General features: G+C 41.6%; 2 protein-coding genes across 2 annotated transcripts in view; one reads left to right on the forward strand and one right to left on the reverse strand.

Moving 5' to 3' along the window:
• Positions 1–27,903, forward strand: part of RASA3 (RAS p21 protein activator 3) — a 187,886-nt gene that overhangs the window by 16,485 nt on the left and 143,498 nt on the right. The gene's annotated exons all lie outside the window — the stretch shown is intronic.
• CFAP97D2 (CFAP97 domain containing 2) lies at positions 1,404–16,257 on the reverse strand. The gene is made up of 5 exons (XM_054820784.1): positions 16,151–16,257; positions 11,562–11,642; positions 8,990–9,108; positions 6,938–7,130; positions 1,404–1,469 (listed from the first exon to the last, which is right to left on the reverse strand). The coding sequence occupies exons 1-5, from the start codon at positions 16,250–16,252 to the stop codon at positions 1,404–1,406; spliced, it is 561 nt and encodes a 186-aa protein (XP_054676759.1). The 5' UTR covers positions 16,253–16,257.

The following is a 27,903-nucleotide window of genomic DNA, read 5'->3' on the forward strand; positions in this document are numbered from 1 at the left end:
TTCCTCATTTAACTTTTCTTTGGCTGCTCCAGCTACAAACGATCCATGAGGGCTGGAACAACAGCAGGCATGGAGATTTTTCATTACCTGCCCCTCTGACACAGTAGCACAGCAACCACCATACCTCCACCTTCCTTCCTGGAGGCTCCTTCTTTCCTACCCTGGGGATATTCTTTCTCCTGATGTCCTGTATCTTACCCCATGAATGGTTTTATAGATACTGTTTGCAAAGTCCCGGTAGAAGTTAGCTTGTAAATTGGAGAGCTGTAACAGCTTCAGGATGACAAATTATGCAGTGTCTTCCTGTAACCCAACAAACTCTAGTGCTTCCACACATTGTGGTTCATATGTTTGTTCAGACTCTGGCTTTTCGTCTGTAGAAAAGCAGAAGAATAACTGGACCTCATGTTGGCAAGGAAGTGACATCCACACATGGTATTTTGAGCCCCAACCTCTCACTGGCTTGTCAACCTGGACCTCGAACTCTGTGGTTATCTGTGTGCAGACTTTCGTACATGTGCTTGAATTTGCAGAAGTGGCTGGAGACAGTTGAATTTATATTATATTTAAGAGTAGGGTTCAGATTCTTCTCATACCTGAGCTGCTTTGCTTGGCGATCTAGCTGGCTTGTCCTGAAATGTAAATTGATCTTTAAGAAGTATGTATGAATGGTGAGTTTGGAGTCAGGTGCAAACATGACCCTCTGACTAACGTGACAGTAGCCCTTATGCCAGAGTTCGGCGTATCTGTGGTGGAGGTAGTGTTTCTGTCCTTCACAGTAGGGTGTGTGGAGGGGTGAAACCATTTTAATACTGAAGGGACAAATCAACAGTGTAAACCACAGGTTTAAACAAACCACCGTGCTGTACTCAGTCCTGGTGACCTCTAGTTGTTGCTGCATGACGCTGCTGCTTTCTTTGCACTTCTTTTGTGCTGATTTGGTTTTTAAACACATACAAGTTAAGTGTGTTAATACACATCCTACTTGCCTTCTAGATAAACCCTACCTTTCATTTTAGAAACACATTTAAAACAGAGCAATTAAGCTGACTTCAGTGAGGTTAGCAAGGAAAGTCAAAGATGAGTGTTGGGAAGGAACAAAGATCCTCAGTTTTATTACAGCTTTAGTGCTATCCCTCTCTCTCTCTCTCTTTTTTTTTTAATTCAAGTTCCTGCTGGGGCATCAAGTAAAAACCCTTCCAAAGAAGGTTTCTTAACTTCCTAAGAGCAGAGGAAAACTTGAAAACATGAACCCTGCATGTTCTGTGACTACAAAGGAAATAAAAATATTCACAATTGAGATTTCAGTTTCACAACCTTTAATGCAATAATACAAGTGCAACATTTTTTGAAGGCCTGATTTATTTATTTATTTATTTATTTAAACTAGAGGAAATATGGTTTCAACTCATTATCTCATTATTCTTGCTTAAACTCAGGGCCTTGAAATCCAGGTGAATAGTTTTCTCCTGAAATCACAAAAACTCCATGTTAAAAAAAATCAGCAATATTTAAGTAATATTCCTTTTATTGTGGTAAATATACAGAAATAATAAAATGAATACATTTATACTTGGTGTTTGTCCAGTTAAAAAGGAGGTGGTGGTGAATACCAGATTAGTCATTCTTAACTTGAACAAACCCTGATTGTGTTTATATTCATAAATTTGCCATGGTGACCAACATGGATTATTGAAATGTGACCATTTTGCTGGGCTCCACGTGTTTCTATTGACCCTTCGGAGAGCTATTTTGGTGTTAAATACTACTAGATAGTGAGTAACCATTTTTCCACTTTACCAAAGGAATATGTGGCTTTACTTCTTCCTTGCATCAGCTATGGCCTTAATCTTAAATTAATCTTGAAAAAACTGGTTCAACTCATTTACCCACTGGAAAACTATTCTCCTTTCTAAAAAAAGGAAAAAAAAAAAAAGAAAAAAAAAACAACAAAAAACCCCTTTCCTTTGTGACTTTTATCCTGGAGCTGACCTTGCTCTGGGTTTGAAGAGCACAAGCATTGGTGTAAGACAAGGGGAATGGAAGAGGGGTGCAAGGAGAAGAGTAAAAGGGGGAGGGTGACCTCCTGTTTTCCATGGCAGTGAGCTGGTAGTTAAGCTCAGCCCAGCCATCTTTAAAGCTTCACTATGAGTTTTCTTTTGACATGGTTTCTTAATGTAAGGTGATTATATCCACAGCAATTACAGTAAAGATAAGGCTGCTAGCCTGGATTTACAATAGTGAAAATGGAAGCAGAATTTGACCCTCAGATTAACTGTTAACACTATTTTTTATAGTGGTACTTTAGTTCTCTTTTGTTTCAAGTATTTAGCTTGCAATCGTCTCAGTGTTTCAGTAGCAAAGTGTTTTAACTTTGGAGCCAGGGATTTGAAGACAGTAACATTTTTACTTAATTATAAGGCAAGTGGATTCGGTCAAACCTTTTAGGTTATTATCACCCCAATCTGAAGCTTTTAAAGAAGAAAAGGAAACAAAAATTTTGTTTGGTTCAATGATATAACTTGTTAAGGATAGCTGGCCCCTTACAGAGCCCCTGATGATCCAACCTGGGACCACGTGAAGTGGGGGACTTCAGGGGTGTTTGACTTCAGCCATAAGGGCATAGGACATTTTCATTAAAAAATAGAACTGCTATTAAAGCCAAGCTGGCATCTTCCTTCTGATAGCGAGGGAAGTTTTGGTTCATTAAATTACTGTCTTTTTGGCTCTTGTTTAAAGGGTGCATAACCCTTCTTTTAGAAATCAGCTACTGTTGGAGAGAACAGTTGACGCGTGGTTGCCCAATGTGATTGCTGTAACAGGTGCACGACAAAGGATGCGTTTATCTGTCCTGGCACTCTCCCATCACGGCTGGTGGCTTGAGATGACCTATATCCAGCCATGGAGCCCTGTGGCTCACCCCTGCATGGAGGTCACCCCCTCTGCAGTGAGTCTGGGCATACTCAATGCACGCTAGGACATACTGCCACAGCACATCAGGCCAGTCCCGCTATTGCTTTGGGCAAACAACAATCCTTTTTCCTTCTTGACCCAGGTACTTAGGTATGGTGAAGCTTTTCTCTCTAGCGTGGTTGGTTTGGAGATCTTGCCCTGGGAACCTATGACTCTTTTGAAGCCAGGAATTTGCAGTTCTACAGCAGAGTCACTGAAGCGCTGGAGCGTTGGTGGTTATGGTAGCTGTTATTTCTACTCTCAGATCAGTACTATAAAGACATAGTCTTATATTTTAGAGTTTCTGTGCTTCAGAAAGTAAGTTGGCATCGTTAGCATTTCAAACATTACTCACTGATCCATATTGCAAGCGAGACAGGAGAAAATGTCTTAGCATTTTCAAGTGTCAGGAAGTAAATAGTTATTGCTGGGGTGTCTGCTTGGAAAGTTGGCAGCCTCCCAGATGATTACAGATTAAATTCTACTTCAGATAAAGCAAGAGCTACATCTTGGTTTTGGCTGGGATAGAGTTAATTTTCTTCCTAGTAGCTGGTATAGCTGGATTTAGGATGAGAATAATGTTGATAACACACTCATGTTTTAGTTGTTGCCAAGCAGTCAAGGACTTTTCACTGCCCTGCCAATGAGAAAGCTGGGGGTGCACAAGAAGCTGGGAGGGGACACAGCTAGGACAGCTGACCCAAACTGGCCAAAGGGACATTCCATACCATACGACGTCATGCTCAGTATATAACTTGGGGGAAGCTGGCCTGGGGTGGGACCGCGGCTTGGGAATTAGCTGGGCATCAGTAGTCTGTGGGTGGTGAGCAATTGTGCTGAGCATCACTTGTTTTGTATATTCTATTCTTCTTCTTCTCTCCCTTTTCTGTTCAATTAAACTGTCTCTATTTCAACTCATGAGAGTCACTTTTTTATTTTTTTTTTTTTTCTGATTCTCTCCCCCATTCCAGTGGAGGGGTGGGGCAAGCAACCGGCTGTGTGGTTGTTTTAGCTGCCTGCCAGGTTAAACCACAACAGTACTAGTTTGATGCTTGGTTTCGATTGATATATCTTCTGAGAGAACTGATGCTACCTCGCTTGGTTATGCTAAGATCAGTTTGTGATTTTAATACACATTTTCTTTTGAGGAAGCATAATTAAAAATAAGAAATACAGAATATGTGTTTCAGAACAGAAGTGTCTGTCCGCTGAACTGCAGATCAATGATGGTGTAGAAGAGTAGTAGATTATAACATGCAGAGTGCTGATGGGTCACGTGGTGCTGTTTCTCCTTGTTTCAAGCTGCTAAATCCCATTAAAAGGGAAGCTAGAAACAAATTTTATGTATTTTCAGTAGTTTTGCTCTGTGAATGCAATTACTGTGACTGACACAAAAATTGCATCAAATCATGAGTAAAGAAGGAAGTGTCGCTGCGGTGAGAGGGCGTTGGTCCACCAAGGGCTCTCCCTTTTCTGTAGCAAGTGGTTCAGAGGCTTCAGAGGAGCCTCTGAAGAGTTTCCAAACCCTCACTCTGAAGTATTTACTGTCGGCCAACTGGGTCCTCACTGGGGAGTCCTTGGATACTGAGATGAGAATTGTCCCGTGGGAAAAAAAGCCCAAATCTTAATCAGATCAATTAGTTATGCTACAGTTGCTCGCTTACAGTCCTTTTCCCAGTTAGGCTCCTTCTTTGCTAGCTGTTATAAACTCAGAGGAGTTTTCTTGCTAATTGTAAGGGAAATGGCTTTTATGCCATTTTGCTTTATGCTTTTTTCACTCTACTGAAGACATGGTGTCTTTAATATCTACACTTTTACAGAATACTTAAACACATAGGATCCTAAACTACATGAGTCCTTCCACCTGATCCTCTCAGGCACCCCAGCTCCTTCTGGAGTTCTGCTTACAATTTTTGCTGAGTTTAGCTGTGTAGTTCAAAAGATTACCACCCTCATAAGTCCAGTCTTTTCCAATGCTGGAAGTTATCACCTGCATAGGGACAGTGGTATTTTAACTTAAACTACAGAAATCAAAAGTATGCTGAGGCATAAGGTCACAACCACAAAATGGGCTCGCAGCCCCCGTTCTGCTGGTCCACCATGCCAGGAAAAGAGTAACTTCCAGAATAAGGGCAAAGCAGAAGGCTGAGGACAGCAACATTTCCAAATGCCATAGTTATCCAAGAGGGAGTAAGAGCCCTTTGCTACTTCCCAAATTGCTTTCACAGGAGACTACTGGAATAATGCTATTTCTGGAACTCTGTCTTGTTCTAGTTGTTCTTTCCCCTTCTCTGGTGGACATGTTCTCTTTCTTTTTCCTTCAACTTATGCTTCACACCTTCTTTCAGTTACTTTTCTCTTTTTCTGCCTTGTTTAGATATTTTCTTTTTAAATTGCTCTTCCTGCCAGAAAAGTGAGAAGTCGATATAAATGTACGTAAAATAAAGAACCGGTCACTGCCTTGATTCTGGAGATTGGAAAAAGGTGTTTTCTAGTGACTACTTCTTACAGGTGTTCTAGTACCTATTAGTTATGGAGCGCAGACTTAACTGTTGATGTGGGGAAGGTTGCAGGATGTATTTAGTTCTCTATGAGAATTTGTTTATGCATTTATAAAAATCTGCCAAAATCAAAAGTTGGTGAACATATAAATACCTGAAAAATATCTTAGACGTAATTTTGGTACTTTCTGATTATGGATCACCTGGCTTTACAACCTTACTATTTTGAATATAATTCTTTGGTTTGTAACAATACTTCCACAGTAATTAAAGCTGCCTAATATTTTCCATTGTAGAAACCTCTGTTTTAGTTGCTTATTTCTTTGTCAAATCTTAGCTGTTTGGGTTGAAGCTTTCTATACTTGCTTGCTGCCTCAGACTTCGTTTTGGAAGTCTTTATTTGAAATGATACAGCTGAATTCAAGAATGGTTTCTGGACAGAAGTTGGCAAGAGGTTCTGTTTCTTGTTTACAATGCCACAATTTTTATTGCTTTTTCTTTTGAGTGCTTTGCCTCTCCTGAGCAAATTCTCTGAAATTAGAACTGGGGCCAAAGATTTGGCAAAAGGATAGTCCTGCAATAAAAGAAATACTACTTACTGTCTTCCAAAGACTCGGACACATTTGGATGAGCTACACCTTTGAAAATCTTGTTACGTATGTTCAGAAACTACAGACTTGAAAAAGATTTATTTCAGTGGCCTCAGGCCAGAGGTAATGGGTAAGGTAGTGAATATAGGGGCTGAGCCGCACCCGTATATATTGAATCAGACTCGCATGACAGAGGACATAGCTCCCAAATCCAGACACATGACCACGGAGGGCCAGCAGTCCAAGGTGATAGGGAGGATGGGTAAAGGCAGAGCTGATGCCAACTCCCTGCCTGGTGGGCAGTGCTGCAGCTTCCTCTGGCTTGGGAGGAAAGTTGGGAGTTTGTGAGTTAGTGGGCTTAAAGCCAGGGAGTTTAGATGTGGAAAGGTTTCTTCTTCTTCTTTCTCTGGGAAAGATTGCTAATACCTGATATAGCTGTTTTGTTGTTGTTTTCTTTACCTCTGTTACTAACGAAAATAAGAAGCTGGTTACTTTGCACAGAATGGCCAGTGTAGGTTTTGGAGCCCTCAATGCATATGCCCACTTGGTCACCTTAAATGTTGCTGCAGTGCTTGGCCGTTTCTCTCGGGGAACTGGTAAGCCATGGCTTCTTTTTTTTAATAATTATTTTTAAATTTATTTCTCAGAGCGCCATCTCTCCATGGTGGACAGTCTGATTGTAGAAACTATAGCACTTACAAATCACCTAATAAAGTCTGAAAAGCGCTCTGGGATTCATTTGATCAGAGTGGCTGTATAAATGAAAGGCTGTTAATTGTGCGGCTGGCTGCCATGTGCAGTTAATCCCTGGCACAAAAGCACAGCGAAATGCACTCTATGGGCAGTTCCAATCTAGAAATAACTGGGAAGGAAAGAACAGAAGCTCAGGGCTACCTTTCGGCTCTGTGATTTACACCGCCCACGAGGATATCTTGCAACGTTGGCCATGTATTTTTCAGCTCGTTGCCAATCCTCATGCCATCGCTGAACTTGATACTGAGGCTGGGACTTTGTAATTCTATCCAGAATGGTGCGATTCTCCTGGTTCACTCTCCGCAGCTCCTGCTTTCGTTTTTCTCCATTTAAACTAGAGAAGAAAACCATATAAGCAGAATGGAACTTCTTCATGCTTGTTCCTGTTCCCATGCCTGGGAACCCAGAATGTGAAATATCTGTCAGTCTTGTGTCAGGGGAAATTAGCCTAAGGTTTCATACCTCTCCTACAGGGACTTGCTCCTCCTTGATCTGCATTAACCAGCCCTTGCAAACCAATCCTTTTGTCCTTCTTAAGAGGATTGTCTTTGTTCAGTATCTTCCAAATGCAGCCCTGCCTATATGGAGGTTTTGGTACATTTTACAAAATGCTAGTTTTATCTTGGATTAATGCTAACGCTCCAGTCTTGGAATTGCTGTAGCGCAGTACTGTAGGTGAGGGCATGGCTGATGTCTGAGATGCTTAACAATCAATTTCAGTTACTTTGGTTTATATGTTTATTTTGTGTACAAAACTGATGAACCGAGTTGGGTGGCATGAAGATAACAGACATAAGCGTACTGCCTCAAATGCCTTGGAAACTTTCTGTCATTTCTTAGACTGTAATTTCCCCGGCAGCTGGGCTGATCTCGTAGCAGTCTCCCACCACCAAAAAAGGAAGGACTTGCTCTTTTCCTTTCCCTGCTCATCTCTCCACTGCTCCCAGCTGTGTGGTCTTCTCCACCCCTTGCATCAGCCCTGGAATTCATCGCTTTGCAGAAAGTGGCAGAAAAACTATCTAGGTTTGTTTGTTTTTGTTGGGTTAGTTTGCTGCTGCTGTCTCAAGTTTAATTAGCTAATGGAGAGGTTTGATGAAAACCAGAGCTGATCCAAAGAAAACAACAAGAGTTTGTCACTTGACTCAGGAAGGGAGAGAGAGAATGAAAAGTGGGAGGATGCTCTGCTCCTTCCATATCTTGTGGAATCATACGGTCTGCAGTGGAGTTAACTGATGCCTGTTGATGCCTGCACTGATCTGGGTATTATTCACTAGTGACAAGCCGTAAGTGCTATGAAGTGGATTTGCATGATGTGGACACAATCAACGCTGTTTTGGATAATTTCTGTCTTCCCAAGGAACTGTGCAAATGTCAGGACATTCGTGACAGTGATGTGTAGTGAATTCTACCTGGGTCACTTGCACCTGAGCTGCATTTTGTTGTCTGGAGACACTTTAGGGCCTGATAAGCAGTCAGTCTGCCATGAAGTAGTCTGTCTGTAAATGAATCACAGGAGGTAACAACTGCCACCTGAGTTATACAAACCATTCTCTTCACTTCAAAAGCCTGTCCCTGGTGTTGACTGGTTTGTTGTGCCCTATTTGGGCTGTGAATTTCCTCTTGAATTAAAAATATGTAAGGTGATTCTCTCTAGTGATAAATCCTCAAGGCATATTTTGCTTGGTCTCCTTTGAGCAGTGAATTATATTTTCACTTCTGCCTGCTTCCTGCTCCAATTTTCTCTTTCATTTTAATTCTATTTTTTCCTCTAGTTTTATTTCATCTCTAAGCTTTGGATCTCCCTTTTTCCGGTGGTGTCTGTAGGAACAACTGGCAAAGTCAGCAGCAATGACTCACTTAGCAGGAACAACAGCTTTGCTGAGACATAATAGGTTTGCTTCATTTATTTCCTTAAAGTAGGGCAATGTTCTCCCTCTCTTTTTTTTTTCATCCCCTCAGTTATTAAACTGAAAAACTAATTTAAAGCCATCTTCTCCTCAACAGAGGGTAGGAGGAAAATGACCCAGCATTGGATTTCATGTGACAGGGCAAGCAAATGGCTTTCTGAAGTGTTGATTATACCTTAGGCTGCCTTTTAAAATACGTGTCCTCACAGAGCAGTTTATCCTTAGCTATGTTTGTCATTGGGAAGGTAACTTGATAACTACATAGAAATAGTGCTGCTGATGTTACCTTTTGGCCTTATAGTCATTTTTGTTGTCGATTTGTCCTTTTGTTCTCATGATGCAGGACATCTTCTCCAGCAGCAAACGGTTGTCTCTTTCGATGACGGAAAGTCGGTCTTCCTCCAACTTTGCGTACACAAGGGATAAAGAAATGCTTTTGTTTTTACAAGGCCAGAGCAAGCAGCAGTGATATATCATGGATACCTAACAGGGTGTTCACAACTGTTGTCCCCTTCTCTACACAGAATGTGACAGACACTGATCAGGTAAAGCTCTGTGCTAGTGTTGAGAGAAGCCTTTGTTTCACCATTTTCATGGTGATGCAGTGAGAGAAGACCCTTGGCAATGCTGGGGGTTTGACCCTGAAACACTTTCCTGCAACCACAGCAGCAGCCTGTGTGATTAGCAAATGCATTTCATCAGTGTGAGCAGAATTTCTATAAATATTTGTCAATTTATTTTCCAGGATCATCATTATCTTTTGTGTCGCTAGCAACCTTCATAGATTTCTCATCAAAATCTAGGATTGTTGTGATGGACACTGTACAAACACATGATGGGACTCATCCAGGCTCCTCTGAAGCCAATGTTAGTCTTTCTGTTGTTGTTGTTGGGCTTTGGATCAAATGGTAATTTTTCCATTGACTGCAGTGAGATTTGGATTAGGTCCAGTTGCAGGCCATTTTTGTCCTGGAGGGGTTGCAGGCTAGTGTAAGAAGAGAAGCAACAACTGGGTGTAACGTACAAATGGAAAGAGATGTATGAGGCAGTATAAGCTAGTTCTGTTCATCGTTAGCATGATTTTAAGCCTCTTGAAATTTGATTTTAAAATGGAAGATATTAATAATCTCAATCTCTGAAGTTAACTGTGTCAAAAGTGGGATGTCAAAAGGCGTCCAGTGGAGAAGGGAGAGTCCCTTTGGATATCCTGGGGCATTGTCTGATTTGTAATAAATGCTACCATATTGTTTTTTCAAAGAACACCAATCCATGCTAAAGTGTGTTTGTGGGGATTGGGAAGGAATGGGGGAGAGATGAAGAGAAAAACTTATTTTCAAGGTTATTGGAGACCCAAGAATGCCTTCTCCGGAGGGCTGAGTTGGAGGCAACCAGAGAGAGGCTAGATGGAGGAAAGCAGGGAAAGCGTTTCATAGGTGGACTTCAACATCTCATTCTCAAAAACCTCTCAGAACAGAATCACTGAAGTAATAGTCTTGTTTTGAGCATACTAATTCATGCTTCTCCTTTCCCCCCCCTTTTTTTTTCTTTCCATATTTGATTCTAGGCACTCCAAAGATATTACATGTCCTGTATAAAACAAATACAAGCTGCTTATCCAGCTCTGAAAGTTTTGGGTGGCTAATGTTAGAGTAGCAAGTTACTGCTCGGAATGTAGTGCATCTGCCTTGTTGCTGGGGTTTATAACCAAAGTGGGTCAGATGCTGGTCACACTGTAGTATAAAGTACCTAAAATGGGTGCATTAAGTAATCCCATCAGGCTCTGAATAACCCTGAGGAGAATGATTGTAAAGAACTACTGACTAGAAGATTACAACATTAGAGTTTTGTGCGGTTTTTTCTTTCTTTCTGCAGCAGTTTGGAAACGAGGAGAATGAGAGACTGGGACCACAATCTCACTCCCAGGTATCAGGATGTGTAGTTCAAGGGAACATGCCTAGGAATAGTGGGTTCCTGTTGGTGGGGGGTTTTTTGTTAACCTCTGTGTGGGGGGGTTATGCAATGTTTCATTTTCAAAGGAACTTTAGCAGTGTTATTTTTACAGTAATAGGAAAAAATTAACAACAGCAATTGAATTCACATCCTAATATAGCATATGATTTTATGCATGGAGGAGAAATGAATTGTTTTGCTAGTGAAATGATTTTAAGGTGCCTGGGGATTATTGTGTCACACAGTGAGATGATAAACAATTTTAAGGAAATTAATTCTGAAGTCCTTACATGGGCTACGCTCCCATTGCCTAAGGGGCACTGTGTTGGAAATTAAGTCTTTGACAGGGTTTAGCTGCACGTATTTTCTACTGTGCTCACATTTGGGTTTTTTTAATTGTTGTTGTTTCCTTTTAGTAAGCAGAGTTAATTAGGTAACAATTTATTTTCCACTCTCATCTTTTAATAAAAATTTGTCTCTTGGGAGCAGTAAGATTTTGAAGGATAACTGCCAGTCAAGGCTACCCATTGTTATTTCTTGTGCTTTGAATATGTTAACATCCTATTATTCAGTTCATTGCTCTGTGTCTATCTTGATTGTGCTATTCTTGTTATTTGCAATGTTTTTTTCATGGTTGTGCAGAAGTACCTTGTAGGAGGCTATTTGAACACTTTAGCACTTTTTTAATCTGAAGCACTCTGATTTCATCAATAAACATAAAGATAAGTTATTTAATGCTGCTGGGAGTGGGCTATTCATGGATCCTGATAGTCCTGTTGCAACAATCAGTGCATGGAGGAAAAAATAAAGGCCCTGAAATTGTGACCATCTGGTAGTCTCTTTGTTTTCTTTGAGAGGAGACGTGAAAGTATGCATGCTAGTGCTCAGTGAAATAGCCAATACTATACCTTCAGCTTCCCTAACTTCCGATGAAGGTGGCTGTATATTGCAGGGGCACTTGTGTCCACTGATGGTTTTGCTGCCTGGATCTGCAACAGAAATTAAATGTTTATCCATTTTTTTGGAAATACCCTTACATATCATTACGGGAAATCTTTTAATTCTCATGTTCTGTTTTGTTAGCCAGCAGTAACACTATTAAACGTATGATTCATTATATCAGCAAAGCCAGACTTGCCCAGAAGAAGAGTAGTGGGAAATGAAAATGTTAAAGGCTGTTGTTCTAAAGCCTGCTGGAGATGCAAAGTGCTCTTTATGTTGGAGAAATGTAAAAATACATACAGTCTGTTACAGTGGTGTTGATGTTATGATACAGGAAAGACTGTCTAAGAGAAGGCAGGCAGTTTTTATTAGGCATCCAGCAGAAATAAAAAGGCTAGTGTGAGAAAGCCCTAGGTACTCCCAAGCTGTGTCAGGTCTTCCAAAGGGATGTATATTTAGGATGCTGCCAGAAAGAGGTAAGCAATACTGGAAAAGGACTTATGTTGAAAGTATTCCCAGGCCTCTTCTTATTAGCACTTCAGAATGATCATCAAAAGCAAATTGTGGATCTCATTATTCTAATGGAGTTGGTAGTTGAGTGGCACAATAATATTTATCTCCATCCTGACCTAAATAGCCATGCAACATATGAGGAAGAATAACCTGTGAGCTGTCTTGGACTGAATACATCACGTGGAAGAAAAACTGGTAACGGGGACTAGAGTGAGATAGGATTTAGAGGGGAGACCACTCTCTCTCAGACTGGGGTCCTGCAGGGAGTGAGACTGGATCAGTTAAAACAACGATACCATGACTTGACATGGATTTGACAGATGGACCACTTGGTGGATAAGGAATTGGCTGGACAGCCGCACTCAAAGAGTTGTGGTCAACAGCTCGATGTCCAAGTGGAGATCAGTGACGAGTGGCGTTCCTCAGGGCTTGGTATTGGGACGGGCACTGTTTAACATCTTTGTCAGTGACATGGACAGTGGGATCGAGTGCACCCTCAGCAAGTTTGCTGACGACACCAAGCTGTGTGGTGTGGTCGACACGCTGGAGGGAAGGGGTGCCATCCAGAGGGACCTTGACAGGCTGGAGAGGTGGGCCCGTGCGAACCGCATGAAGTTCAACAAGGCCAAGTGCAAGGTCCTGCATGTGGGTCGGTGCAGTACCAAGCACGACTATAGGCTGGGCGAGGAATGGATTGAGAGCAGCCCCGAGGAGAAGGACTTGGGGGTATTGATTGATGAGAAGCTCAACATGAGCCAGCAATGTGTGCTTGCAACCCAGCAAGCCAACCATGTCCTGGGCTGCATCAAAAGAAGCATGGCCAGCAGGTCGAGGAAGGTGATCCTGCCCCTCTACTCTGCTCTCGTAGAGCCACTTGGAGTACTGTGTTCATCTCTGAGGTCTCCAGTACTAGGACGCTGAGCTGTTGGAGTGAGTCCAGAGGAGGGCCATCAAGATAATCAGAGGGCTGGAGCACCTCTCCTATGAGGACAGGCTGAGAGAGTTGGGGTTGTTCAGCCTGGAGAAGAGAAGGCTCTGGGGAGATCTAATTGTAGCCTTCCTATAGCAGTACATAAAGGGCCTACAGGAAAGCTGGAGAGGGACTGTTTACATGGGCATATTGTGATAGGACGAAGGGTAATGGCTTTAAACTGAAAGAGGGTCGATTTAGATTAGATATTAGAAAGAAATTCTTCACTGGTGAGAGTGGTGAGGCACTGGAACAGGTTGCCCAGAGAAGCTGTGGATGCCCCCTCCCTGGAAGTGTTCAAGGCCAGGTTGGATGGGGCTTTGGGCAACCTGGTCTAGTGGAGGGTGTCCCTGCCCCTGGCAGGGGGGTTGGAACTGGATATCTTTAAGGTCCTTTCCAACTCAAACCATTCTGTGATTCTGTGATTTTTGTCATGAAATACATGCGATAAACATTGTCCCTCTGTCATACCTCATACCTGAACTGTTCCATCTCAGGCAGGCTAAGGCTATTTGGAACCATTTTTCAGTGATACAGAAAGAAGAGAGAAATACTTGCTAATTAAAACAAAGAGGCTGCCAAGTAAGAGCAGCAGGCACAGCACCAACGCAAACCGCTCACAGCAGGACATGACTAAAGCACTGCCTGAGTGCAGCAGAACTTTTCCACATCTCTTTCTGTAGCAGCTTTGTGATGAGCTGAGGACCAGGCAGACCTGTCATACATACTACCTGATTAGGTTCCTCGCCTTTATAACAGGGCAAATAATTTACAGCATTGACTGGGACAATGTTTAGCAGTTTCTAGCTTTGTCTGAAATTCACTTGAACTGCTCGGCGTCTTGTGAAAACATTCAGGTGCTTTTTTGTGGCAGTCACCTCTGAGGAGGTGGGAACCCCAAAGGGGCTGACTGGTCTCAATTCCAGCTGATTTCAGGGGGAGATGAGCACGCTCATCTTAATCCTTTCTAGATCCCATCATGTTAAGTAGTTGATTTTTACTGGATAGCAGAACTAAATTTTGTAAATCTCTGAGGGTTTTGGTGGTTTTGGCTTCTGTGCCTGCTGTCTCCTCTGCTTCTTCAGATGCTTTAAATTATCATGCTATTAAATTATTTAAAAAATAACTTTAAGAAGACATGCAATTTGTAAAAGAAGGTTGTTGTTGTATCAGTCAGTAGAAATCACTGGTGTGAAGAATAAAATGTGGTATTTATGCAAACTCTGATTTTAATTTATAGATCTGCAACTTTTTCAAACTCGAACAACAAAATGTGGGTTTAGAAAAAAAACATTTCTTCTGTGGAATTCATTTTCCAGAAAGTGTTATGAATGATTAATTTGTCTTCTGTCATTACATGCGCAACTATAAAAGGTAAAACCTGGTATCTTTTAAGCCCACCCTAATCTCTGTTGTGGCACTTTCCACATGTGGCCATGGTGGTTTTGGAGCCATTTAATATTAAATTCTATGCAGAATTGTGCAGAGAGGAGATGTAACTCTAGTTTTTTTCGCATGTTCCTTCCTTCCATTGAGAAAATAAATAAACTATTCAGACTGGAAGTATTTGCTCTTGTGTACATAAAAACACACTGGTACCTTTGCATCTTGCAGAAAATTATAACTTATCCCTAACCATTGCTGTCTTTTTAGTGGTCATCTCCAAGAAGTGTATCTTTTTGGGGGTTTTTGTGTGTTAGCTTTTTTCTTCCTTGCTCCCTATTTCCCCCCGTTCTCTCTCACTCTGTTTTATGGTGGTTTTTCCTTTTTTTTTTGTTTTTCTGTGAGCTCCTTCAATGCAAAGCCTTCAATCACCAAGCAGGGGTGCCTACATTTTCTCAAAGCGATCCCTGTCTCTCTTGGCAGAGCAAAAGCCTGTGCCATTCAGGACAAGCTGCCGAATTGCCCTGCTGCCTTCAGTTACCCCAGCGCGCAGGTACCGCTGCTCTGGTAGCTGCTGTTCGCCGCAGCGAGCCTGAATTCATGCCAGCAGAAGGCATGGTGAAAATTCCGGGCAACTACTGTGGGAATTTAGGAGTGCACCAGCACGACAACACCGGGGCGCTTGAAAAGGCTGCTCTTTGGCTGTTGGAGACCTTGCTAGTCACTACTTGAGCCAGGTGTGAACCCTTTAATAAGAAACAAAATTCTGTACCTTCTAAGCCATCCTTTTCCCAACACGATTGTTATTCTTCCTTTTTGCTTGCACTCAGAAATTAACACTCACATTTAATCCAAGAGCAGTTAAGTCGTGGGAAATGTTTTGTTCTCTGTAAATATATTTCTTCGCTATATATCATGATGATATCTAACCTCTATTCTTGGCCTCTGAATGCCTTAGCGCATATATGAAGTGCTCTGTACGCTGAACAAAGGAGAGTTCTGTATGCATAGTGGATGCCGAGAGTATTTCAGCTACACTAATATCAGTTCTCTGCTTTAAAAGAGCCACTGTTTAAATAGGCATGCTTGTATACAACAGTAAGCCTCTTGAGGTTAATTCGCACAGAAGGAAATTTATTTATTTATTTCAATACTGTCAATTTGGTTAGAAAACTATGTCAAATTCAATTCTCTACCTCATCTTTAATTTTTTTCCACCTGCAAGTTAAATTATGGGAACAATGGAAGGAAGGAAGGAAGATATTTTTATACAGTTAATGAAACAGACCCAGTCTGGAAATAAAGAAGAACTATTTCTTCATATTAAAGCTAATTATATTGTGATACAATCTTCCTAAGCTAGCAATACAGTTGAATCATCGCTGATGGTATTCACTACTTACGGATTTTCAACAGGGAGCAGTACTGCAGTATTACTGATTTGGAGCAGATGACTGACCAAATCTTTTTCACTTCTAAATTTGGTGAACATCATTATGATAACTCTAAATGGACACAAAAGCTATACCTGTATTTGCTGGATATTCTTACAACATGTCTTTTGTACCTTATTGCTGTTCAGTAGCTTTCATAACAGTATTAAGAATGAGTAGAGAGATGCTGTAGCCTTTTTGGGTAGCCTTGTTCTTTCATGAAGGCCTCTGCTCCTTCTCGAACAGTTGTACCTACCCTTTTCTTGTGTTCTTCATACTTTGCTTTGTCCCATTTTAGCTGACGATATTTGTTCCCACATGGTAAAATTGGCTGGTAGGCTTGATGCATCTTGCACATAATAAAGCATCACTGAATCCGGGCTTTTAAAAAAAAAAAAAAAAGTAATACCAGTGTGAGCCTTTCCTAAAGCAAAGCCCTGGAGACTTGTGGTATGTTTGTAGCCGGTCACGTGGGGGTTGTCATGGCATCGCTGCTCAGAAAAAGAATGAAAAGCTGGTGGTAGCACTTCAAACAATACATTTAACGAATAGCAAACACGAACTGAATGTTATAGCAAAGCATACCAAAGAGTATTTCATAAATACATAAAATAGATTACCAATTATCCTTCACTAGCCCGACCTACCTCCCACTGATGAAGGAAAGACAGTGGTGTAAGCTATTAATAATGCTTCACACGCTACCGTAAACATGCAAGGGACTGTATAATAGGCTATATTTGCTGAGTCTTGAACTGATTGGCATGCCTCAGTAATGCTCCGAGCAAACCCACAGTGGGAGGTGTCATCTTTTGAACTGCAAAAACTTCTTTAAAACATTTTTTCATTGATAAATATGCACTTTTCAAAAGCCACAGCAAATGTGTTCATAGGGAAATAGTTCTGGTTTTTAATAGCCTTGTCACCTTTTTTTAATCTGCGTGCCATCTGATTGCTAATGAGTTACAGAAAGCTCAAACAGACTTGCAAAAGCCAGTTATTTGCCAAGTTGACCACTGGTTCTCATGCGGGGCCACCTAGGCTTTCGTTCTTTGTAGGCTACGTTCAGCAGGGAGATGAATGGGCAAAGATGTTTTCTCAGGCCCACCCAAAAATGGAAATGGTGCTTCTACTCATTGAAGCTCAGCTTGGCCTCCTCCAAAGCCGGGCTTGAGCTGACACAGTTCATTTGACATTTCCGTCCTCATGGTGCAGAGGACTCCGAAGCTGGGTCTGGCAGGCTGCCGAAGGACTTTGCTTTTGGCTTATGCATTTTCTCGATAAGGCCTGTAGCTCCCAAGACGACAACTTGAATTACATCTTGCAGCTGTCATGGGTCTTTTAAAACAGGTAGCATAATGCACATTATATAAAAGCACCGGGAAGTAAGGAGGGAACCTATGGCTGATGGTACCAAAATTCAGTAACCAGAATGGGTCTGTACAAGGATGAACCAAGGATATTCCATTTTAGCACAAAGCTGTTCGTGCAGGTTGTTCTTACACAGCGTCTCATGTGGGCACAGGAGAATAGCAACACATCTATCACACAACTACCCAACACAGAACCAGGGCCAGTGCTCTCTTGAATCTGTATCTTGAGTAACTTTTGCATTTCAGTAGTGAAGTAAGGTTGGATATAGGGTTTTGTGATTTTTATTATAGTTGGCATGAAATGGTGTTTAAACAACAGAAGCAGACATACAATTAAAACCTTGATACATACTAATTTTGAGCTGTAAAGAAAACACCCTTATTTTCGGACAAATGATGGAAGAAATTGAAGAGTAGGTTTTTTCCAGCTGCTTGGGTTCTTATTATTTTCCTGTTAATGTAACAGGAAGATGTGGAGAATGTCAGTAAAAATAATAAAGAGTACAGAGTTCAAATGCATTTCTTCAAAAATACATAAAATCTAACTGGGCATATAATACAATTATATTTTGCTCTTGAACAAGTAGAAGTGCTTAGGCCCTCATTTGCTGGGCCAGGTCTTGGCCTCGATCTTTGAAGTGCCACATGTGTAATGATCTGTTATGGACAGATCTGATGGGCACCTTTATCAAAGTATCTTTTCATTGATTTTAATGAAGCCCTTAAAATATAAGGAAAACGTAGCCTCTTACATTGATGGAACCATGGCTCACCAACAAATTGAACTCACTTGTAATAATTTCCCAGCTGCTTCTGAATTAAAGTTTGTGACAGAAGGGAAGTGGCTTTAAACTTCCTCTGTGGTTGCGTGTTCTCCTTCTACCCTCAAAAACTGTGGGTCATATATGCATTCATGCTACTGGGGTTTGGGTGGGGTTTTGGTGGTGGTGGGTTTTGTTTTGTTCTGGGGTGAGGAAGTCAAAGCTCAACAGTTTCAAAATTGACTGTCTTAATGTCAAACTACATAAGGTCCAGCAAGACCCTTCTGTCAGAAGATGGTGCTGGAAGACGGGAACAGCCGGTCCTACCTCTCTTTCTAATTTCACAGTCTAAACTTACAGCTACAACAGGGGATTACTTAGAGTAGCATTTCACTGCTTAGTAAAAGCAGACTTGTGAAATATCCTTACCAAACCAGAGGACTAGACCTACTACCTCTACAAGATAAAGCAGATATTTATGAAACATTTATTCTCTAGATTATACAATTTTATGAAGTGACAGCCATGGCAATTTCCATGTTATGTGCAGAAAGACTTGCATATAATTTCTTGATAGCAAAAGGTATTTGCTGAAGAACAGATGAGAAATAAGTAGATAATGAATGTAAGAAGATTTTTGCAAAAAATGCTTTTTCCACTATATATCAAGACACATACACATTCAGCTTTCACACAGACAGAACTGTGTTTTTTGCAGCATAATCTCTTTTTGATTCGGTCTGATTTTTGAGCAAACCTGTTCATATAATATATAGGGCTGTAAGCTCTGCGGGGTGGTATTGCTGCTAGGAATTTGAATCTTGAGTTACTTCCCCCTTGAACTATGTTGCAAGGTTAGTGAGTTGCTGGCCTTTCCTCTCCCACACTCTTTGCCAGAAGAAGAGCTTGGGCTGGCTCAGGAGCTGCCAGCTACAGCAGCTGCTTACGCTTATGGCCCAGTTATGGAATACGTTAAGGAAGATGATGCTTCTCCCACTGCACTCCCAATATAGATCATGTTTTTGGAGGTGCTGTTGCTCACTGTGACCAGAAGTGCCTTTTTTACCATTTGCTTTTGCTATGAACTTTGTATGTACAGTAAAAAAATGTAAGAGGCAGAGCATACATTTTCTAAAGCTTTAAAGGTTTTCTGTATGTGTGAAGAGGAAAATAAATCTTTTTTTTTTTTTTTTTTTTCCCCCTGACAGCTTTCCTGGTTCTTTTAAAGCCATGGCAATACCTCACCTTATTCTATGAAGTGTTTGACTGCCTTTGGGCACATGCATAGACTGAACTGCAAGACTGGAGTCATTTGTGGGTGTGCTTGAGGATCAGGCTCAGTCTCCTTTCATTCATTGCCCGTCCCTGGATGGGCATTTGGAGATGCTGAGAGAAGCTTTTTTTTTTTTTTTTTTTTTTTGGTCAGTTTAGTATGTTATATGATAGGATCCAATGCTGTGGCTTTGACCCTGCAAGCACACACGTTAATCAGATAACTCACAAGTAAACCACGCAACTGAATAGCTGAAGAGTCCATCTGTAGTCAGGGGGATAAAAAAAAGCAACTGGAAAACCTACTGGGGCGAGCGGCACCTGCTCTGTCTGTGTGTGCAGCACACCTAGCCACTTCCAGCTCGGGGCTGCCTGCAGTCACGCAGAGCGTGTCTCCGTGCATACGTGTGCAGCAGAGCAAACCCTTCCCACTGTGGCACCAGCGCTTGCTGCACTGAGTGGTGCAAAGGGAAGGGGACGTGAGGGCTATGGCTCCCACTGCAATACAAAAGCAGATTTACCAGATGCTTCCTTTAGACTTGACCCTTTCTGGAAGCTTTGAGCAGGGATTAATTTTTGGCTGGGAAAAAAAAAATGTTGTTTCCCACTTATTGTCTGAGAAATTGAGTGAAGGGAAAGGGGGTGGGAAGAGAGGAAGAGGAAGGGAAAAACATTGTCATCATTATATGGAGTTTTATTTATATAGACATATGTTTATATCTATATACACAATTTTACATCTTTTGGACAATGTTTGGTAAGATCCAGGATTTCCTTGATCTGCAGCTAAAATGTCATGTAGACTAGTGCCGATAACTAATTTTCCTCAGTGGTTTTAATGTGCGAGGTGGGCACAGAGGGAGAGGAGAGGACTGTCGGATGACTGAGCTTCCGCATGGAGATCAGTTTGCTTGCTTCGTGTTCTGAAGAAGGCTGGTCTTACGGCGTGGGTGCTACGGAGTACGCACATAGACATGAGGCCAGGGCCCTGTCCCCCACCTCTGCCTGAGGAGGGGAGTGCTTTCTGGGTAAGGCCAGGAGGCCCTGCAGAAGGTAACTGGGAGCAGGGTGCTGCTGCTGAAAAGCTGGTCTGTAGCCAGAGGCCGGCATGTCCTGGGCCAGAGGGCTGGCTGAATTGGCTCCGCAGGAGCAGTAACCATCCGCATTCAGCCTTCTGCCCCGGCTGCAGTCTGCATAGGGAATGTAACCTTTTCTGGGATACAAACATCACTGCTGCAATGAGATTTCTGGTGTGGGCAGGCTGGAAGCGTTGCTGATTCTTTGTCTGGCAGGTTTTTTTTAATTTGTGGGTCTCTTCTTTGCATCAAACCCTTGTCAGGCTTTACAAGAGCAAACCTCAACCTACTTCTCAGCACAAGGCATAGCTAAATTTGTGGCTGGAATGAGGGCAACTGGCCAGTGCAGGCAAGGCCCACGTTGCTGGAAGAGAGGTGGTAGCCTCCTAATTGCAGCACAAAGGAGAAAACTCAGAGTGGCCTGAAGCATAGCGACCTCCTAAGAACAGCCAAAGCACTGTGAAGCGGCAAAGGCTTTCAGCTAAAAGCAAGCACCAACAGAAACATTGTTTTGTGCATGTGTAGATGGGTGCGCGAGGGTGCACGCGTTAGGGGAATGGGCAGTGGTTAGTATTCCCTGCGGGAATGCTGTACGCTGTCGTAGGGCATACGTGCCCCTGCCCAGCGCTGCACACCTCGGGCAGGTCTGGCCCCTCTGCTCCGCAGGAGGCACGTGAGAGCAATGCCAATGTTAATCCTTGCTAATGTGCTGCTTAGTGGTTTAGATTTGTTGTATTGCTTTCAGGGCTTATATTACCTTTTACTGCTATAAACATCTGATTGCTTTATAATGGCTAAAACAAGTTAGTGGAGAAAATGAGGAATTAGTTATAATTTTATTAGGCCCTTGCATGTGTGTTCTCTTTTTCTTTCTCCACTCCATCCCACAGACGTGGATAACCTTCAAAAATCACGTATATCCCCATCTTAATTTTTAATTCTCCTTCTTTGACCTCAGAAATAATTGAAAGGTACGCAGAGAAAGGAACTGTGTTTCCCTGAATGCAAGCACTGTTTAAACGTGAACCCTGGGCTCTTCTTCTAAACCTGTTGGGCACACAGAAGTCAGCTGCTTAAGGGCCTGGGTATGATTTTTGGAAAAAAACCCAAAAAACAAAAGGTCTGAAACTCTAATCTAGTTGTACCTGTCTCTCTCTCCCTACTGGCTTGGGAAGACCTGCCAACTGCAAAATTACACCAATACAATTAGTCCCGTCATCGGCTGGTCAGATGCAATAAGCCAGCACACTGACAAGTACTGCTAGTCTTACCTGTGCGTCCTGCTACTGTTCAGCCTGTTCCATGCAAGCGAGAGAGGAAAGCGAGTCTTGCAGTGCTGCCTTTGGATTTACCCTCTGGCTTACTTGGATTACTGACTCTAGTTTGCTGGCGCAGAGGCAGCAAGTTACAAGGTTCTGGCGGTCTGAGAAAGACCTCATCCAAACCCTCTCACTGCCTTTTTTTTTTTTTTTGAGTGAGAACAGATGTCTTGGACAGGCAGGTTTTGTTCTCCCTGAGGGTTTTATGGGCCACCATAAAACCAGAACGGTCAATCTCTTCAAATGAGGTTCAAAGACAATGCTAGACTATATTGGGTAGAGGAAGAAATCCTTTGCGAGGGTAGTGCAGGGGGACCTGCAGTTGTGCCATTTCCAGCAGAGTGGCAAGAGTGTGATGCCAGTCTGAGATGGGATTAGCTGGGTGCATTATTTTCAGATTATATATCTTGCCTTCTGGTCAGACGCAGGCAGATAACATTATTCTCAATAGCAAATTAAATTGGTTTGTTTAAACAATGTCATGTTATGGCTTCTCTGAGGATGCATGTAAATACCCCCATTAAACTCTTCTACTGAGTGCAGGAGGAATAAGCTCCTGGGTACAAGGAGCATATTTTGCTCCTTGACATTTATTTTTGATGAGTGACCAGACCTTCCATCTGTGGAACTTAGTTGAGCTTTCACAGCTATTTCCAGCAGGTGGCAGATGATAATCGTGCTAGTAACCAAATCTGGGTACAAATGATGTGTTTTCCAGACTATTTATTCAGATATTGACTTAAATATACACATTATATAGTGGCTATAAATGTGTTTCCAACAGCAATAAAATACGATTGCATAATTGGAGCCGATTAGTAGTTACCCATGATAATATGTAATTAAATACTTGGTATGATGTTTTTTTAATTCAGCGTTGATTTTTTTTTTATTTCCCAGATCAGAGAAATTGCTTCTATTCCAAAAACCTCCAAATAACCATCTGGCTAATTGTGCTTCATGGTATAAGATTATCTTTGCTCATGTACTGTGACAGGAGAGAACTCCTTCATGCAGTCATGCCTGTATAATTAGCCGATGCTTTAAAGAATTACATGCTAAAAATATGGTGCCAAATTGCGCCACATTGCCTTTTTTAGGTAGCACCTCGCCGGCAGAGTTGCTTTGCCTGAGTGGTACTACTGACTGAGAGAGGGGTTTTTTTTTTTCCAGATTAGCAGTCCCTAATGAGGACCGGATTTTGCTCATTTTGCTCTTGTTAGTAGTTACTCACACACATGAGTAATCCCAGTGGGTTCAATGAGGGCTATTCACCACACAGAGAGAGGGTGGCATTTGCAAGCTGACCCGCCAGCATTGGCTTCAATGGGATTTTTGAGCAAATGGAAGACCACAGGATCTGACCCATAGTAAATGCATGACTACATGGAAAAGTCTATTCAAGGTTTATAGCTGCATGTGGGATAGCTGTATCACTCACGGCACTGGTTGTGGATGAATTATGCAAAGCTTCTCAAAGTCAATGTAAACTTTATGGCATCTGTCATATAAATCTTGCTTATAGTGCAAAACTGGGACATATCTGGAAGGCAGAGCAGTGTTTGTTCTATGGGTGGTTTTGGGTAGATGTTGGTAGTATAATTCCAGTGGCTTCCCTTTGGGGACTGTACAGCCCCCTGGGGTGGATATGAGGGAGAAGATGGGGTAAGAGCTCTCCTTTGCAGCCCCCTCAGAAGAGATACTGTTGGTGCTGCTAAACTGAGGGGGTTTGAAGCTTTGCCTTGGAGTTGGAGAGTAAGGATGGAGTCCTGTGTTGTCAAATTAATTCTCATAAAGAGCAGAGAAGACTGCAAATGAGCTGATGGCATAAAAGCAATGAAGATACAAAAGTGATGATTATGGCTGCCAATACGCAATGACTTGGAAATACGGGTGGTTTTATGCCTGCTTACATAACCACAGATTTATTGCAAACAGCAGTACTCAGTATTTTTAAAGAAAGTAGAAAGTCCCATTGCTGCTCAGTTTTTCTTTCTCAAGATTATTTGCTGTTTTCACTTAGTTATAGCAGTTCCACAGAAGGCTAATGTGGGAGAGATGAGAATGGATGCATACTTATTAAACTGCAGTAAAATTCACCACATTTCATTCCTGTACATAATCACTGGGTTTTGTTCGCTGTAAGATCTTAATGCAGTTTTATTACATTATAATCTTTTATGGAAGGATAAAGGGATTTGTTCCTTAATAGGAAAGCAAAGTTTATAGGCTCAAGTAGAGCAGATATGCCCCAGAACACAATGCTTCTACAAGTTTAATCAGAAGGTATTTCATGTTGGTAAACTTCATTGGAATCCTGAATGTTCTGTGCTTGCTGCTGAAATGACTTGGATTTTAACATAGTTACATTTTTAGGAGGGCATTAGACTGACAGGTTTTTAGAAGTGATGAACAAGAATTAAACAAGCAAAGTGTTCTTAAAAAAAAAAAAAGATTAAAAAAACATACAACATGAAGATTAGTTGTATTGTCGCAGCTATTGTAACAACCAGTTCTCACTGGCCCCTTTTTCCTGTAATTAAAGCCATTTTTCTTTTCCCTCTTCTGGCCTCTTCCTGGCCCAGTGTTTCAGTGACAACCAGCAAAAATGTGAGATTTTTTGAAAAGGCAAGTAGTAAGAACAACAGGTAGACATGCGTTTCTTCCTGTACTCAGGGGTCACAGTGGAGATCTTTAAGTGTAGTAACTGCAGTGCAGTCCCCAGTTTTCCTGCTTCTGATGCATACATCTATTTTTATCCAGTGTGTGAGTGCACCTTGCATGTATATACTAGTACACACATAGAGTTCAGTAACAGCCATCTCAGTGGTGTCCACCCTTTTCCATGTTTCTCCTTCAATTAAACTTTGTCACTTCTGTATTTTTGTAAAACCTGTGCTTTCTTGCCACTGTTGCTGACATTTTGCTAATTAAAACCTTCTTGTCATCGTTCTCTTCCTTTCCTTCTTTCATTTAGTGTAATGGGCAACGTGTTTCTCTGCCAGACTAACCATACGAGCGATTTCATTACTGTTCCTTCATTCTTCTGTAGCTATGTCAGATGCAAACTCTTAGCCTGTGGAGACACAGGTAATCACAGACTCATTCTTAATTTCCTACTTACACAGGTTCATTATATTTCTGCCATACTTCATTGTGCATGGAGACTGGGGTAAGGACTGCAGCCCTTTCCTGACCAGCTGGCTAGTTCTAGGACTTCAGGAGCAAAAACACCTCCTACTTTTACTGTCTTACTGTGAAAGGTCTCACTGCGAGGGCTGGATGTACTACTCAGGCAGTAAGATTCAGAGGCACTACTAAAGACATCTTTGCTTCCCCACTCGCTTTACCAGGGATAAATGTTTATTGGATCACCGTAGTCAGAGCAGTTAAACCATGCAGCATCTCTATATGGATAGTAGCTGCCTTTAGGCCTGGCATAGATATTATTAGCTGAAACTATCTATGTCTTCCTAAAATTCGATCACAACATCTTGCTCAGTCATCACATCATAGTCTTACTCTGTGTTACAGTTATATTTCCATAGATTTGTCTTAAATATGTTGTTCCTTCACATAAATATAGGTAGCAGCTTTGTGGTACCCAGGGGATAGTAGGTTCATATTTTGTTAGTTTCTTGCATAATGCAAACGGAGATTAGAAAGCTTCTTATATTCTGTTTCCTCCCAAGAGAAAGCTATCATGTAGATCAAGAGAGGAAATGATTTCCTTGCTTGGCACAAATGAGTCACAGAAAATGACCTTCTTTGTAGTCTAATTTAGACCCAAGAATCCTCTGAAGAGCTGATAATATAAACCCATATGGCTTGGATGAAGAAAAGTTGGAAAAGATATTGTCATTAACAGACTCATCCACATCTTAAAAAGCAGCATTTCACTTTGCTTAGATTTTTTGATCAGACTGCTAGCAGCTGCAAACCTCATGTTGCCTGCACATGTTATCTGTAATACACACACACACGTGATATGCTGCTGCTGAGGCTTCATTTCAACAATGGAGATATTGAAAAAGCAATGCACATTTTTGGGCTCTTTCTTATAATGCATTTAACATCTTTAAAAATACATATTCATGTGAGTTTTGAAACATTGCTTTCATTTACATTGTTGGACTGTATGACACATAGATTTGGAGACACGTTTATTACAGAGAGAGCAAAAAGCTTTTAGCCTTATGTCAAAAAAACAAGAGACAACAGAAAATAAACTAGCACACTGATACACGAAAGCACTGTCACAGAGCTTCAGGAGAAAAGGGCTGGTGGGAAACCAGAAGAGTAGCTGGACAGCACAGTGAGCCACAAGTAACAATTTGTAGATTCTCATGTGAGGAAACTCGATTTATTTCATGGTGAAGTGTAAGAAGGGTGGGGTTTTGCCTTTTTTTTTTTTTCTTTTGTCCTTGCTGTAAGTTGGGGTTTCTTTACTATTAGGGTGGGGTTTTTTCCTGTTTTGGTGTTTTGTTTTTGACGTTGGTCTGTTCTGATTGTTGCTAATTGATTCTGTAGGCACCTTGGTAGTTTCTTTTATGCTTAAGTGCAGAAGTTGGTGATAGTTGGCTACATTTTAAAGGAAAGGCTGGGTTTATGGCTGAATTTTGCCACAGCCTTCCTGGACATATCCGTGCTATTGATAAAGCTAGGCCATCCTGAAAAACAGCCTGGCAGTGTAGCTGTAGGTAAGCACGCATTCCTAAAGCTGCCCAGCATACTGCTGTGCTCCAGTCACACCTTTGGATTGGGATGCCTTTTGCTCAGGTTGCTTATGATCCTGGGCAAAGCATTTCAAAATGTCATGGCTTATGGGCCTCTTGTTTTTCATGATACACAAATGGGAGTCGTGACAGGCTTTTTTTTTTTTTACCCAACAAATGTACACCACATACCCTTGTGAGCACCAGTGCTAGCACAGGGAGAGGTTGCAAGCAAAACCCAAGGTTAGGATGTGGGGGACAACCATCACCTTAGATAACAGGGTGAATTTATGCTGGGTCAAATGAAATTAGATTTAAAAGTATTGGGCTCTGACTGCAAATTTGAGTGTGCAAAAAGGAGTGGGGAATTTATGTATAGCCTGGTTTTGTGAACATATAATAACTGGATTATAGGTAGATATCTTGTTTTGTTTCCTGGACATAAAGGAGATGGAAGTGCCACAACTGTCTGAAAAGAACACAATTGCAAATTGGAAGCATAGTCTGTTGAGTATCTGCTGAGAGTAAGTCTTCCAGCAGCAAATGCTGAGAAGAGAATTGATAAATTGATTTTTTTTTTAATGACTATTTTGGGATCAACTTTCTGCAGATGAGAAAAGCTTCGGACGGGGAAATGAGGTCAGCTGAAGTCTTTATGTACCAAAGGCAAAGACAGAAAAAAGAAGTAAAATATTTTATCTGAGATATCTATTGCATTTAGAGCATGGAAGCAGGTTTCTCCCTGATGCTGTTGTGGAAGATTTATCTGTTCCCAGTATCAGCGTGTAGAAGAAGTTTCTTTGGTTACTGAATCACCACCACACGTACAAAGATAACATGTTTTTAAAGAGATCTGTAAGCTCAATTTGTGAGCTCGTTTGGGGTCAACTTATAGGGATCCTGACAATAGGATCCATTTTCCTTTGCTTACAGCTAAACTTTATCCACTTGCTTATAGCTGAAAGTCCTTGCTCCTGCCTGTGTACAGCATTGTGTATAACAGTTTGTTCGCCATTCTTCTTCAGTGAGATGACTCAGTGGGCCTGTATTTTGTGCAAGTATGTTTCAAGGTGTGTGCGTGTGTAGTGAAGGAGCAAAAGCTACAGCTGTTGTGTATTGCTTTTTATCTGTGAGCATGCACAGTGTTAAAACAGACCTATACAACATGCACACTCCAAAACTGTTTGTTGTCACATCCAGCATCTGAGAGGCAACAACAGGTTGGCCAGCCTGAATCAGTGTCCTCCTTAAAATGTGAGCTGTCTGACCAGCATTCTTGTAGCTTCTGTTCGGGCTTTAGTTGTGTTGCCTCTTGTCCAGCTGGAAGGTGAGACAAAAATAGGGGAGTCAGAAGTATTGTGACAGCTGAAATTGTGGCTACGGTGAAGAAAATGCTAAAGGTTATTAGGACAGGGAGCACTGCAGATATCATGGGGATGCAAAGGACCGGTGGGCAGAGGAGCTGAAGCATCGCAGTGAGCTGGGAGCATTGT

The sequence above is a fragment of the Grus americana genome, chromosome 1 (assembly GCF_028858705.1).
Source record: "Grus americana isolate bGruAme1 chromosome 1, bGruAme1.mat, whole genome shotgun sequence".
NCBI classification, from domain to species: Eukaryota; Metazoa; Chordata; class Aves; order Gruiformes; family Gruidae; genus Grus; species Grus americana.